This window comes from Dermacentor albipictus, chromosome 1 (assembly GCF_038994185.2).
Source record: "Dermacentor albipictus isolate Rhodes 1998 colony chromosome 1, USDA_Dalb.pri_finalv2, whole genome shotgun sequence".
Taxonomy (NCBI): Eukaryota; Metazoa; Arthropoda; class Arachnida; order Ixodida; family Ixodidae; genus Dermacentor; species Dermacentor albipictus.
In genome coordinates this window covers 247,069,834-247,085,206 of record NC_091821.1, presented here as the reverse complement: position 1 = coordinate 247,085,206, position 15,373 = coordinate 247,069,834, and the positions used below count along the sequence as shown (strand labels likewise).

Sequence of the window (15,373 nt, the reverse complement as noted above, 5' to 3'; positions counted from 1 at the left end):
AAATGAACTTCTACGCTGGAATAACGAGCGGCAACGGAGGTGACTGTGAAAGACTACGACCACGCTCTAGCCATTGCTGATGATGATAGCTCTAGCCGAGTCCGACAACGACGGCACAGGCTCCCCATAAACAGCTTCGCTGTAAAAGTACGGCAGGATATTAGGCTCTATGGTCAGCGTTTCTTTCCTTTTTTTTGGTGTTATTGTTTGTAATCGCCCCGAAGTACACAGGTCAAGATAATCGCTTGTGCTGGGACAGGAAGTGGTTGGTATGAAAAATGTTGGCGATAACACCTGTCCTGCAGGCCACGTGAACCTTTTGGGCGACCAGGTCACAAGCTGACGCCGTTCTTTGTCCTTCAGCTCATTCACTACTCACATGAGCCGTATGCGTAACGTATGCGCGTGAATGATTTCAGGTCCCTCCGGAGTACGCTATCATTGTCGTTATCGTTTATCTCCATGCCTCTCGTGTGCCGCGTCAAGGTCTGTTTTATCTCCACGTGCGAGATTTCTTTCTTTCTTTCTTTCTTTCTTTCTTTCTTTCTTTCTTTCTTTCTTTCTTTCTTTCTTTCTTTCTTTCTTCCTTTCACCCCACCCTCTCTCTCTCTCTCTCTCTCTCTCTCTCTCTATATATATATATATATATATATATATATATATATATATATATATATATATATATATATCACTGTTACATGGGACTGGCGAGTTGTAACGGACAGGGCCCAGGTGTCTATATACGTGTGTCGAAATGGTTGGAGTATTTTTTACATACAGAGTTCGCGAAAACACTGAGGCACAATAATGTGACGAAGGCCTTTGTCTTCACTGTGGTCTCCTCGTGTGTGTGTTCATTTTTTCGTAAAGCGTTGTCATATGAAATATTTAACTATTTCAGCATTGCATATAGTTCTGACTTAGTTGCGAGAAATAAGGCTCGTTTGTTTCTTTTTCTTTTCTTCTAAACATACTGCGGTGAAATCGAAACGTTTTCCGGCAGGACTTTAACCTATAGCTAAGTTAGCTTTCTCGCAGGAAAAAAAAAAGAATCAATGTTTGCTTCATAAAGGCCCTAAATCCTGCGTGAGGCTGTTAAGTACACAAGCGCGTTTTGTGCCGATGGGTTATGTGCATGCAAGTGCGCTTTGCACAGCAGTAATTTAATTTGATAGTCTATATGACAGCCAGAAGCATACAGTCAAAGTATATATATATATATATATATATATATATATATATATTTACGTGGGTGTATTTGTGGGTTGTATGCAGATCAACGCATGTGGTGAAGTATAAGTGAAGCAATGCTTTAACGCAGATATTACTTAAATGCTATACAAGTAACGGTGAGGCGTGCAATTGTGTTTACTTCCCTCCTGTGCAAGGTGCAGCTTAAAAAAATTAAATTACGGGTTTTACGTGCCAAAAACCACTTTTTGATCATGAGGCACGCCGTAGTGGAGGACTCCGGAAATTTAGACCACCTGGGGTTCTTTAACGTGCACCAGAATCTAAGCACACGGGTGCTTCCGCCCCCATCGAAATGCGGCCGCCATGGCCGGGATTCGATACCACGACCTCGTGCTCAGCAGGCCAACACCATAGCCACCGAGCAACCACGGCGGGTAAGGTACAACTTTAAGCTAGATTTATGTTTATGTACAACAAAGGTCAGAACTTTAATCTCGCGCATTTTTTTCTGTTTACGTACTACTCCGTTTACATGTCATGCCGAAATTGAAAATCAATCAATCAATCAATCAATCCCGCAAACGCGTATACGGATACCAAACGTGCGCCTCCCTTACTTGTGTCTCCCTTCCTACACACACCTTCATCGCGCCTCAACCTATACCTATGATAATCTACCTATTAAGCTGAATCTCTGAACTATATCAACATATGGCACAACAGCAAATGCGTCACACAAGCGGCTGTAAAATCTTCTTCATACATTATATATATATATATATATATATATATATATATATATATATATATATATATATATATATATATATATATATATATATATATATATAATGAGTGTGTGTGTGTATGCATCACTTACATTCCGCAAATCAGGCAACCAAACTATTAGCATACACAACTTTAGTCAGGTCCCAACTAGAATACGCCGCCATCATCTGGAAGCCGCATCAAGCATACCTTGCCGGGAAACTCGAATCATTGCAGAATAAGGCCGCTAGGTTTATCACAAGGAAGTACTCTCGCTACTCCAGCATTACTAATATCAAATCGCGCCTAAATTTATGTTCACTGGAAACGCGAAGACTTTTTACCCTGTTATCTCAATTATGCTTATTGTTATTGTTATCTTATTGTTATCTCACTTGTGCTTAGTGCAGGCCGACTGATATAATTGTATTGTGCCGACTGCTTAGAGTTGTATTATTCTCTATTGTTGCCACTACCACTGTAGTTCTACTTTTTTCCAGTATGTTCTCAGTGTGTGCAGTGTATTTTTCAGTATGTTTTATCAAGTAATGTTCTCGGCAAATGGCGCTCGTTTTGCTTCTATATTTTCATTATTTATTCACTGTGGTATGTTATGTAATGTTATGTAACCACCTATATATATAATGCCTGTAAAAGGGCCTTTAGGGTACGCGAATAAAAAAAAAATGTTGAATATTTAGAACAGTAGTTGTTCTATGGTTTGTTGAATATTGCGTATGAAATTTTTCATATAGGCCCCTTCCCTATGCTGTTTTCACATCGGGGCGTGAAATAAAACAGGCTTCATTTTCACATGCTCACGTAGTTACATACCCGTATACCACGCCCGTCTTTGATGGAGGCGAGCTATATGGGGCAGGCGTCCATACGCGCCGTCGACGGACAAGGAAATTCTCACCGGCATGGGTGGCGATTCGGTGCGTGGCCACAGTTATTTACGCACGCGTTGTGCATATATACTGCGGCTACACACATGCCTCAAACTAATGGGCGCGCGCGCGCTGCGGCACCAAAGTCGCCGAGCATCCTCGCAGTGCCAGTCGAGTCGCGGCCTTTAAATAGCGCTCCCCCCGCCCTTGGGTCGTCTCGCAAGTTAACTAGACCGTCAACTATCGGCAGCCGTGCCGTTGACCGAGCTTCCAAGCGCTACGGCTATTTGTCTCACCGGTTCGGCGGCACCTAGAGAAGGCGTTTCGGGATTTCGCGCGAACACGCCCGCGCGGTGCGCTCCCTTCTCGGCATTCAAATCGGCACTTAATTAGACGACGACTTCGGCCGGACACCCACAGCGGCAGCAGCGGCGCCGCCCTCTAAGTGACGCGGCATCACGCCCCCTCCCCCCCCCCCCCCCCCCACTCGCGCGCGCGCGCGCCTACGCACCTGCGGCTGGGCGATCGATATGAGCGCGACGGAATGCGCGTGACTAAATTTGGACGCGCGCGGAACAAAAGGGGAACGAGGAAATCCGCCGAGGCCCCCGCGCCGGAATCGAGGAAGCGCGCGAGACAACCCGCGCTGCTGTACGCGCAGCGCTTTTGTTTTCCCGTTCCTCGTATTATCTACCGCGCGCGCCCGGCAGCACCTCGGTATCGATATCGGGCGCACGGGCGCGCCCACGCCACTCGTCTTTCCTGCACTGAACGCCTGGCTGCGCGGCGCCGTGCGTACAGAGCGGGCGTACGCGCGCAACTGACACCCATAGCTCGCGCGCACGTGTAGTACGCCCGCGCTCGTATACCGAATGTGCCCCGAGGCGCAGACGCTCGCGGAGCCTCCGCGCCTCGAATGCGGCCAATTCGAAGCGTGCCGATTAATCATCGGTCGAGCACGGCGGGCCGCGGTGAGAGCCCGGCCAGCGATCAGTCACCGCGCGTAGCCGTCGTTGCTCTAATTACGAGGGCGACGCCACGGAGTGGCCAGCGTGTATACTATGTATAAGCGGCCCTATATATGCATAGTACGCGTATAGCCCACTAAGGGGACTACGAGCGAAACATAACCTCTCCGTCTTGCCTGTTCCGTCTTGGTGCGCACTGAGAAAACTGGATGTCGGATAGAGAAAGATGCATAGGGACTAATGCCGGAGCCGCCGTTTCGTATATGCGAAAGTGTCTGATTATCGCACGTCGTACATATAGTTATCCACATGGTTGATGGTAAACAACCAGCAGGGTGCAAGCTGCTCTCCGGGCGACAACGCCGCAAAAATATCGGTCAACGAGGCACTCGTCGCGCCATTCTCCACGGCTACGGAAGTCGCACTCCAGCGTCTTTGTGGGCAACATGCAGGGCACTAAATAATGTGTTCCTGGAACTCCCAACTCTGCTCCTGATATACGCAGAGTTAAGTGACTTGCTCGCCGAATCAACCAGCGCTGTCCACGTGGAACTGTATATAACGCGGCGAACTTGCCTTTCTTGTCAACGACACACATTTTCGACATGGGTCTTTTTATTTGTAATGTTTAAAATGAGTTTTCCCAATATCTACAGAGCCTTTCGTCTCGTCAGCGGCAAAATCGATGGCAGCACCTTCCCGTCGCGTTTCTTTTTCTTCCCCAACAGTAACTCTTTCGCAATAAATCTGAATTTTCTTCTTCAAATGGAAATTCATCGCCTTCGTCGATTTGAATTGAGCCCAACTAAAGAACAAAAAAAACGCTAGTTTTGTCTGAATCCTTGTCCGTCGTCCGTCTCGCGCTATTCGTTTGTTGAACGTGTTAACCGAACGGGCAAAAAGCAAAAAAAAGAAGAAGAGAAGCCACGGCTCCATAAAACAGCGATACAGACGAAGGCCACATACACACGCCGCGTCGCGAACTGCATACAAAGCGCATCGACACATCTCGGATTCGCGGGTCAGCGGCCGTATATGACTGTGCGGCCCCGACCTTCGGCACGAGCTGCGACGCGCGCTGCATGGCAAACAGTCGCACGTGGCGACGCGGTGCCAACGGACGCCGAAAGGGCGCAGCGGATCGCGGAAGACAACCGCGCCTCGACCCGGCAGCACCACAGGTGGCCGTGTGCCTGCGCTTCCCGAGCGGAAGTCACGGTGCGGGATCATGGCGTCCGAGGAGAACGCGCTCGCGGTGATATCCACACGCGAGCTCGTCGTCCGGCGGCCCACTGCCGCGCAAACAAACGAGGCCGTGCATTCTCGACCAGTAATGACCGGCGAGCGCACGCTTTCGCGGGTGGCGTGTGTGTGTCCAGCGCACGTCCTGCCGCCGAACTCATCAAGCTCGCGGGCTCGGTTCAAAGGCTGCGGCGACCTCGTTTTTGATGAACTAGTAGAGTGAAGCATACAGCAAAAAAAGAAGAAAGCGGTTTCCGTGCCATAACGTTAATTATCTTTAGTTTGAATGATCTCCATAATTTCCGGGCTTCCTTTATTGAAGCAGGAATGTGGAGAAGTCCCTTTTCTAAGACGGAAAATGTGGCTGAATGTGAAATTGCTCAGGGTACTGAATAAGCTGAGGATTTTATAACCTGGTTGCGAGAAAATTTGCAGATTTATGCAACTCGTAGTTACTTGCACCGAAAGCTACTGTCGCAGAATTTCATGTAGGCCAGTGTATGAGCCTCCCACCGCCCTCGATTAAGCGTCGCGTAAACTGCTGCCGTGGATTCGCTACAGGCGTAAAAAAACACTTGATATACACAGAGGTCTTACAGCTGCATTTTCAGATAATTTCTTCAACCACTACAATTTATGTCGACCCAGAATAATAGTTTCGCTGGCTTTGGGGTGTGGGGTTAAAGAGGAGGGAAAGAGCTGAGAGCTGAGAGCTGACTTTGAGCCTGTGACCTAGAATTGCATCGTGGGCTCCTGTACAATCTCAGCTGGCGCCGCTTCTGCGTTCACCTACTTTGTTTCTGCACTGTAGACCATTTTGCATCCTGAAAGCGGCTTTGAGCACCAAAACAGCGCTTCGTCAAACAGAAATTTACAAAAAAAAAGTGGTTGTAACGAAAAGATTGTTATGGTAACAAAAACCTCTTTAAGGGTGTTTTGAATGAAAAAAAAAAACATTTCGTTTACATTTCGTTTGCCTAAAACGTCCTTTCGGTGCTAAGGCTGTCGGGGGCTGTCAAAATACCCTTTATTTGCACATGCCGCCGCCACGCCGATATTTGGAAGCAGCTAATCGAAAGGCATTAAGTATATAGTCCGGTGTCATATCAACGGGTCTGCAGCGGTTTATAGGTGCCTATTAACTGACCACATCGAAGCAAACACTCTGCCGAAGCTTATTGTTTAATTACGGGGTACAGAGATTCACCCACTGCCACTATACACTGCAGGTCGGAACACCATGGCTATATAAGGCGGTTAGCACGCATACGTGGGTGTCGGTAGCGCGGTTTGAGCCCTTCACATATGTCTGCTCTGTGTTGGGGTTGCTCTTGTGCGCATATAGGATGCGCTTGAACGTTGTTTGGTCATCAACGCCCTATCGTAATGTAAATTTGAGGAACAAAAAAAAGTCCGCCGAATTCTTTTTCAATGAGTTTTAATGATATCGATTGATCCATGCAGCAACCACAACGTTTTAGTCGTTCTAAATCTATCTAGGTGGCGTCTGGACATATGCCTGGGTATTATTCGCTGAACAGCAAGGTGCAGCAACGAATAGCGCGGCATGCATGCATGCCATCTAAGCAACGGCATGGCAAGTTTTGCACCCTTTAGAGAAAAGGATGTTAGGACAACTCAAAGCACCCAGTGTATACGTGTTTAGGTTTGTGAAAATTCCTTTTCCTTGGGCGTAAGGGTATTAGTTGCAGACACAGTAAAACGTCCTTAAGTGGGTAAATCGGTTTTTACAGCGTGGAAGCGAACAGCCTGGAATTTCATTCTTCTCTGTGCGCAAACTTACTCTTCAAAGGACGTTGAAACGGTGTCATAAAAAAGAAGGAAAAAAAAACAAAGAAAAAGAAAACAGAGCAAGTTCGCGACACTGACATTCGCGTCGCCGCCTCGAAAACGACTCTGACGTCGAGAGACACAGCTTCGCCTCTCACGCAGCGTTAGCAGGCGTGCAACTTTCGCGTAAGGCTGCGCGCGTTGGTCTGAGCGGAGATCCGACTCCCCGCACGAGCTGCACCTCGAGGCCCCAGTGCAGCTCGACGGGGCGCTAGTCACGCGCGCAGTCGTCGCAGACCTCCTCCTTCTTCATCCTCCCCCCGTCCCCCCCACCCCCACCTCGCCTTATTATCGTGCGCCACCCTATCACGGTCACTTCAGCGTCTGACATAAATGCCGTGCGTTACATCGGACTTCAGGCACTCAATGGTCTCTAAGTGTAGGCGACTATTCAATAACAAGACCAAGCAAAGCGAACACGCCGAGCCGATTTAATCAGGAGTCGTGCTAGGTTAGCAGTTATAACGATCGACACACAGTATCGCGCGGTAGGTCGCCTTTCCTCGCTGCTGTACGCGCTCGGGAAAATAACTCCGGGGCTCTGCAGACTGATGGGCACAACAGAAAGAGCAGCCGGGCGGAGGAAAATAAAACGCGGCATGAGTTGACGCCGCACAGGAGGATGCGAGCACGTGCGTTTGCTTTCGACAGAAGCTTGAGCGCGTTCCCGGAATTGTATGCATGCCACCGGGTTCGTGTTTCACGCGCACCGCGTGTGACGAATCGCGCAAACGATCTTCTTGCTCGCTATAAATATGCGGCTCCTTCACACTGGCGTGCGATAGAGTGGACAGGTCAGTCTTCCCAAATTTCGAGGTAGAAATTTAGGGCCTGCCCCTTCCAGATTGGGGGCAGGTGCGACCTTTCAATAAATGAAAATTTATGCTGACAGTTATGTTCCACCGCCAGTCACCGTCAATGCTCCAGCCTGCTCTTCCTTATCTCTTGCGTTGTTTACCTGCCTTGCATACAGCTGCAAATACTATATACATTGCCAAACTTTCGGCTGTAGCATTTCTTCCACAAGAACCTCACGAGATAGCCTCAAAAAATGAAACACTCCTCTTGGAGCTGTCAAAAGAGATTCAGACACACCTTGTCGCACCCAGCCTGGCGCGAGCTTAGTTAAAGTTTCTTTCTTTCTTTCGTTATTCCGTTCCTTTTTCTCCTTCTCTTTTCTTTTCGCGACACAACCTTTTGCTCTACTTCAACTGCCTTTGGTTTGTATTTGGCGAGCGTCATTTTTGCTTTAATAAGGTATAAGCTTTCCTACTAGTGTCGCCTCCATACTACAGGCGACGTACGAGATCGCCTCCGCATTGCGCACGCTCCGCCGCCTGCGATACCTTCAATGCGCCCTCTTCGCACATCCACTCTTTCCTTGCTATGCATATGGATGTTACAATGGCTGTCAGCATTCAGCATGCTAAACGTTGATAGCCGCCGCACACCGGGTCCGGAAGAGTTAGTTCCCTTCAGCGCATGCAGGTCAAAGGTTCGATTCCAGGTGATATACGTACCTTCATTTATTTACCTATTTATCATCAACACCTACCGTTCCCATGGGAACGTTCTCGGTTACACTTACACGCACATACTATCGCCCGAAGAATGAGCAAAGCCATGGAAGGGGGCTTCTCCTCACAGTGTTTGTTGATGTGGAGAAGCCACATTTAACGAACGCTCGTCAGACTTCTTACACACGCGAGGCCCTCTCGAACCACTTCTAGGTCCGCGCATATAGGCTATAATCGCCCGCAAAAGGGTCATTCTGCGCACGTTACCTAACGCCGAGGGCAAGCGGCCTGCGTGCAAACGCGCGCAGCCACTGTCGTCCAGCCGGCGTCGTAAACGTTGCGCGCGTCACGCGAGATGCTCGTAGGACGAGCGTGCCGGGTTTCGTCGAACGAGGAGCGAGCTCTCCAGCTGTCCGTGGCGTGCTACTCGTGCACCCCCGAAAGCATGCGTGCCCGCGGTGTCACGTCGCGGATTCTTTGGCTGCCGGGCCCACGTAGCGGGGCAGGAATAACAACGGCCGGCACACGAGTGGGCATGCGCGCGCGACGAGCTGCGTAACGAGATACACGAGTGCGTGCGCTGCACGTCGCATGTGACGTCGCTCGTTGTTCGGCGAAAACGGCTCCAGTGGTGCATGGAGCCGCGCGGCCGCCGTGATAGGAGCAGAGCGGTGTCGTTGTCTTTTACGCTCTTTAACATATTGTGTTCCATTCATTTTTAACCCCCCGCTGCGGGTCACGTAAAGACCCGTTACGGCGCTGTCACTCCGGAAGAATAGAAAAACAAAGAGAAATAGTTGTGCTAAGGAGGGCATTTTTAGAGGGCAGTCAAACTTTAGCGGCTCCCACGGCAGGTCAGTAAATAGACCACGACGTTGACGCGCAAGTACCGTCAATATGCGAATAGTCCAATTACGCTCTTCTGTCGTGCGATTTTCGTATAAACGGGTGACATATGCGACTGAATGCACACTTGGGGCATTGAATCGCTTACCTCGCCCGCGTGTACGGAAGTTATAGTTGACGGCAGAAGATATGTCGTCAGCACACCGTAGTGCACATGCTGAAAAATATTTGACGTGCGCACGCTTGATAAAGAAGACCGAAAAAAAGAATAAAAGAAGGAAAGAAACGTGGAGGTCGAAATGGTACATAGATGGGTCGGTTGGTGTATGACTACACAGAAGTAAGCTGACCTAGGCCCAATCGCACGAAACGTCGACAAGAGGATGCACAGAGGTCAGCATTTCTTGAACGGACATCGGCTACTCTACTGACTGCTACAAACGTAGCAGAACGGGTGCATTCCACGTTATTTCTTGCACAAGGTTAATGAAACAGAAGTACCTTGTTTACAAGTCCTGGAACGTTGTTGCTTTAACTGTTATAGCGTCCCGTCAGGTGTAATAGCTCGCATCCGGAATATGTGCTATCTTAATCTTTTTGAGCATGAACACGGGAGCGCGTGGCTTTCAGTACTACGAGTGTAGCCTGGTGGCACTGCAGTATTGTGTGCATGTGTAACGAGAGTATCCTTTCTTTACGCGCATCACATCATCGGAGCGCCCGCATGTCGTATGTTAGGTGCTTTTCCTTCCTTCAGTGCGAGTCGCAGCCAATTAGTAGGCCGCACTACGCAGTTGCAAGATCAAATGGTGCGTTCCTCAAGCGGATGATCAGAGCTAAACAGCATGGAGTATTTCTTCGCTGTCATTTCTACACGCAAATTCATTTGTGCGAGAATTTTATAAAGCGAGAGCTATAAAGCGAGAGAGAAGGAAGGTACAGACCATTTTCTTCATTTAGCTGATATTTGTAAATAGTTTAGACACCATTACAAACTCAGTAGCTGCTGGCTGGGATTAACCACTGCTTGCGTGGGATACTTGGTGAAACATTCTTTGGCCGTAACCATTTATACGATTCTACACGGGAGTAATTTGCAGACAGTTGGCACGAACAAGTTAATACGTCTGCTCTCAGATTTCCCAATTCTTCTCAAACAAATGCTCGTCGCTAGTGTGCCGTGGTAGAACGAATTGACGTACCACCACGAGGGCGATGGCATGAGGTCATGTGCGCGAAGTAATAATTCCTTTACACCCACTGAGCATGCGCAAAACCTTTCGGTGCCACCGTTAGATTGCGCTGATAATACCGAATGCCACGGGCTCCCGTGTTCACGCTCAAGGTAGCACAGTGCTCAGCGGTTGAAACGCGTTACTCAGACCGCATTGACGGCCTGCGCTTTTTGCACCACCGGTGAGCACTGGGAAATTACTGATGGGATAAATGCAGTCACGTGCTATCGCTTTCATATGATGCAAAAATTCATCAACTCGGTGTCCTCAGCGCCCTCCAATGGCGTTAAAATTGTCGGCAGCCACTCGCTCCGAGTATCCCGTTTCAATCGCTGAGCGCCGTACTAGACTATCAAAGCAAGAAAGCGAAAAAAAAAAGGACAAGCTTTATTAATTTGTATTAGTCCTTGCAACTAGATCATAGTATATATATTGAATGCGGTGCTCATTCGAGGGATCCGTAACTGACTCGGAAAAAAAACCTTAAAATGTGCAGAAAGCACACTTTGAGTCCTGAGCGGACGAACAACGTTTGTGAAATGCTGGAAAAGCAGGAAATGTATACCAAAAGAAGCAACCTTTCCGCTGCATATCAATGTCGGCTTTTGTTCACCGACGAGAAACAGCATGTCACGTTGTAGAGAGCGGTTAAACACAGGACGGTTAAACACAGCACAATGCCCAAACGAACAACATACAGACAGAAACACGTCACACGATGATTATGTACCTGTGTCATCTCGTTCGTTTCGGCTACCGTACACTCATGCGGAGCCTAGCTCGCAAAATTATTTACTTATGTCAGGAATGGTGCGGTCCTCGCAAACTCGCAAACGTATTTTACGCTGGCTACGTATAAATAGCTTATGAACGTTTTCGCTGGTGAGGCAAAGGTGCAATAATACACATATACAATCTCGAATCCTAAACTATGCAGACATACCGTCATTATCTGCTGCCTCTGTATGCAAATCGGAATGAAACGGGACTTTTCCAAAATCGCTAAACTCTACTTGGAGGTAACGAAACTGCACGTTCGCTCGCGCACGTTTGACCAATTTTGTGCGCACATGGAATGGCTATAAAACGTCGCATGCGTCTGAGTTGACCGCAAAGAACCATATAAATTACTCCCAAATGCATGGAATCACAGTCAAGCCGTCAGAAGCGCACTGCATTTACTGGACACTCTTGGGTTTACTGAGTCTGAATGGTCGCAGGGTGAATGAAAAAATAAAGTAAAAATTAAAACCGAAAATCGAAAACATTTGGGTCCGCGCGCGGCGTGCATTCAATAGCTGTTCAGTGACAATTGTGAAAACGTCGGCCTTCGTGCGGTGATATCCGCAGTGTCGATACATCCGCTTCATCCACGCTTGATCAAATAATGTGGCACACTGCGCGCACAATCAATGATCCGCAAAACGAGAACTATAGGATCACCGATAAGCCATTTGAGTCGCGAAGTATCGTACCGAAGCAGCATCCATCAGACTCTAAGCAAAATTTGCAACATTGAGCCCGCAGCAGCTAACATTCGCGTGAACGGCATCAGACAAGTTCTCCGATAAGTTCATCAAGCTTTTAAGCACAATGTCAGAACGCAGTTCTGCGGGACAAAGCGGAACGCTGCCAATGACGGCAGGACACTTCTAAATAACATTTTCGTCGAAGGCCTCATCGAAGGCTGATGATTGTCAATTTAAATTAGTACGCTGACAGGGCTCACGATTGTCTCTCCGAAGTCGCATTCCGCGTCCTGAGCAGCCGAACACGAGGTGTAAGTATTCTTGCCGCTAGGACACTGGACACGCCCACCCTACTACTGCACTGACCGTATACGAGGCGCGACGCCGGGGACCCAGCGCCAGGGAGAGCGCGGGTTGGCGCTGAGCCCCTCGGCGACGGCATGCGCCGAGAACGCACCTTGAGCAGCTTCTTGCACGAGGCGATCATCTGGGGCGGTCCGAGCCACTGCGCCGCCCCGTCGCGGTCGGCGTCGTGCTGCTGCGCGAACAGGCGCGCCATGTGGAGCACCAGGGCGTCGGGCTTGAGCGCCTGCAGCGTGGCCGCGGGCTCCTCGAGGAAGGCGGCGCGCGCGTACAGGGCCTCGAGGGGCGGCAGCGACGCGGGCAGCTGCTCGAGCAGCGCCTCGACCGGCAGCTCGGCCACCAGCGCGCGGAACACGGCCGGCGCGAGGTGCGAGAGCAGCGCGGCAGCCTCGCGGTGCTGCTGCCGCTCGCAGAGCAGGAGCACGCGGCGCAGCGCCGCGCCGACGCCCATGTCGCTCAGGCTGGCCGACGGAGGAGCCCCGCGCTGAGGGTCGTCGGAGGAGAAGCCCTGGAGCCAGTGCGAGTCTCGCCAGGTGAGCTTCTGCACGTTGCGGCGCTGGGCGCCCGCGGACCGCTCGGGCCGGATGCGCCTGCCGCTGCTCATGGCCAAGCAGCCACTGGCGGCCGAGCAGACGACGAGGGTCAGGCCGCCGCTCTCTCGCCTACTGACACACTGAGCCAGAAAACGGGTTCGGCCCGCCCGCCGGCGGCCGTCCGAAAGTGGTGGACGCGCCCAGCGGCATCCCTCGCGAACGGCGAGGAGGGACTCGAACCGCGAGGAGTGGGGACCCCCCGATCGGGAATTCGCCTCCCGTTGCCTTTGCCGCTCCGTGCAAGAGAATCACTTCTGGTCCAGTTGGATCATTTCTTTTGCCCCGTTAAGCCGTCGCGCGCTGAACTCACTATGGAGCATTTAGTTCATTCATTCAAATAATCAATGAACCACTGCTGCTATGGCGCCGTCATTTGTAACACTTTATGGAGACATGACGCGCATCTCGAGGACATTTTCTCCTATACTGCTTCAGACAATTGATGCAATCCGTTATAATACGTAATACAGCGAGGATCACGCCATACGGCAGAACATACAAAATTACCATACGGCAATTTTGCATAGAATGAATCTATCTTATTTTTTTTTAATTCTCGGGAGGACTGAAGAAAAGAGCTGTGAAAGCGGCTTGACGAGCCTATCGACGCTTCAGTGCATGGAAGCAGTGGGCCGCACTGCATCAATTTAGGTCATAAGGGTGTGCAACAGAACGAGCTGGAAACTCTCAAATAGCGATACGAGTAACAACAGAACACCAGGAAAAAGAGAACATAGTCGTCGTCTTTTTTTTTCTTTCCTTTTTCGTGCTCTTTCCTTCTTCTTTTACATATCCCCCGACCACAGCCCATGCATGCTTACGTCCCGAGGCCCTCACTTAGACAAATAAATGCCCTTTCCTGCGCTGCACCTCGTTTGCTAATCCGCACGAATACGTTAGCAAACAACAACACTCGCCTTACTCTCTTTCACATGCGAGGATTCCATATAAAGCACCCACAAAGACGGTCTTCCTGAAAGACAGCGTCCTTGCTGAAATGCTATCTATTTCTGCGCTGTCTGGTGTGATGCTCCATAAGCGCATTTCCATACGCGCAGTACACGCAGTACACGCAGTACGCGCAGTACACGTCTGTTTCAATAAAACAAAGAAACAAATCTGAGGACCCCTTAGCATCCTGAGGAGTTGTGAATGCGAAAGCATTAATGTCCAATTGAACGCCGTTGAACGGTCCTTCGAGTTATGAACTCCTCGTGCGCAAGTGAACGCGCTGAGACCAACGCCTTCTAGATAGCAAATGGCCGGTGTACTTCAATCCGTGACGCCATGCTACTTTCGTCACGCCAGGCTTGACAATGGAAATTTCGGTCCAAGTAACATGCATGATGTCATAAAGCAGAGTGCACAGGCCTGCTATCTGGGAGGTGCTGGTTTAACCCAGTGGGCAAGACACTGGACTTGTGACCGTAGGTTCAAAAATCAGTACCGCCAACGTTTTTCCTTTCGAATTCATTCTACATTTTATACATTAATTTCTTCATAGCCATTAGCGAAGCGCAGTTGGAACGCAGGCGAGAGCTTGCGCGGATAAGGAACGCGCGGGTAACACAGACCTGCGAGAGCGAGGCTGACGTGGCGTCGCAGCAATGCCCTCTCCCCTTACGCAACACTTGGCGCTGCAGCCGGTGTAACCTTTCGCCCGCTCTGCGCCGTCGAGGCGCGCACGTGACGTCACGCGCAGCCAATGGGGCCTTCGGTGCCCTCTCGCTGCTACAGACCCCGGCTTTTTCACTCAATGGGCCATTTGATGCTTTCGCATAAAAAAAAAATCTTTACGCAGCGAAGCAGTGCGTTATATATGACAGACTCTGTACAGACATACGTACACAGGAAGGCTCACATTTCAATCAATACCGACTCCTCAAAGACGCTTATGGCCATGTTCTCTCATCTTGAGACACAAGGGAGACCGCCCTGTGTGCGATAGCTAAATATAATCATCATCATCATCATCATCATCATCATCAACAACAACAACAACAACAACAACAACCTGGCTACGCCCGCTGCAGGGCAAATGCCTCTCCCATACTTCTCCAACTACCCCGCTCATGTGCTAATTGTGGCCATGTTGTCCCTGCAAACTTCTTAATCTCATGCACCCACCCAACTTTCTGCCGCCCCCTGCTACGCTTCCCTTCTCTTGGAATCCAATCTGTAACCCTTAATGACCATCGATTATCTTCCCTCCTCATTACATGCACTGCCCATGCCCATTTCTTTTTCTTGATTTCAACTAAGATGTCAAATATCAGAGCTAAATATCAGATAAGCACATATGAAACAGAAAGTGCAGAAAATTGAGAATTTGTTATAGCCATGACTAGAAATATTTTATAAAAGGGGAAGGAGTTTTTCTCATCGCACCTACTCCGGACAAACAAGGGTATCGCTGCTCAGTCAGGCGAGCTCCGGC

General features: G+C 49.6%; 2 protein-coding genes across 2 annotated transcripts in view; one reads left to right on the top strand and one right to left on the bottom strand.

The window, feature by feature from the left end:
- Positions 1-12,947, bottom strand: part of LOC135901341 (uncharacterized) — a 53,534-nt gene extending 40,587 nt beyond the window's left edge. The window contains exon 1 of the mRNA XM_065431093.2: positions 12,438-12,947. Coding sequence (XP_065287165.1) covers positions 12,438-12,947 — 510 coding nt within the window. The remainder of the gene's footprint in view (positions 1-12,437) is intronic.
- The window catches only part of LOC135901340 (uncharacterized), a 174,376-nt gene continuing 171,819 nt past the window's right edge, over positions 12,817-15,373 (top strand). Inside the window, exon 1 of the mRNA XM_065431092.1 lies at positions 12,817-12,876. The gene's annotated coding sequence lies outside the window, so the exon portion shown is untranslated. The remainder of the gene's footprint in view (positions 12,877-15,373) is intronic.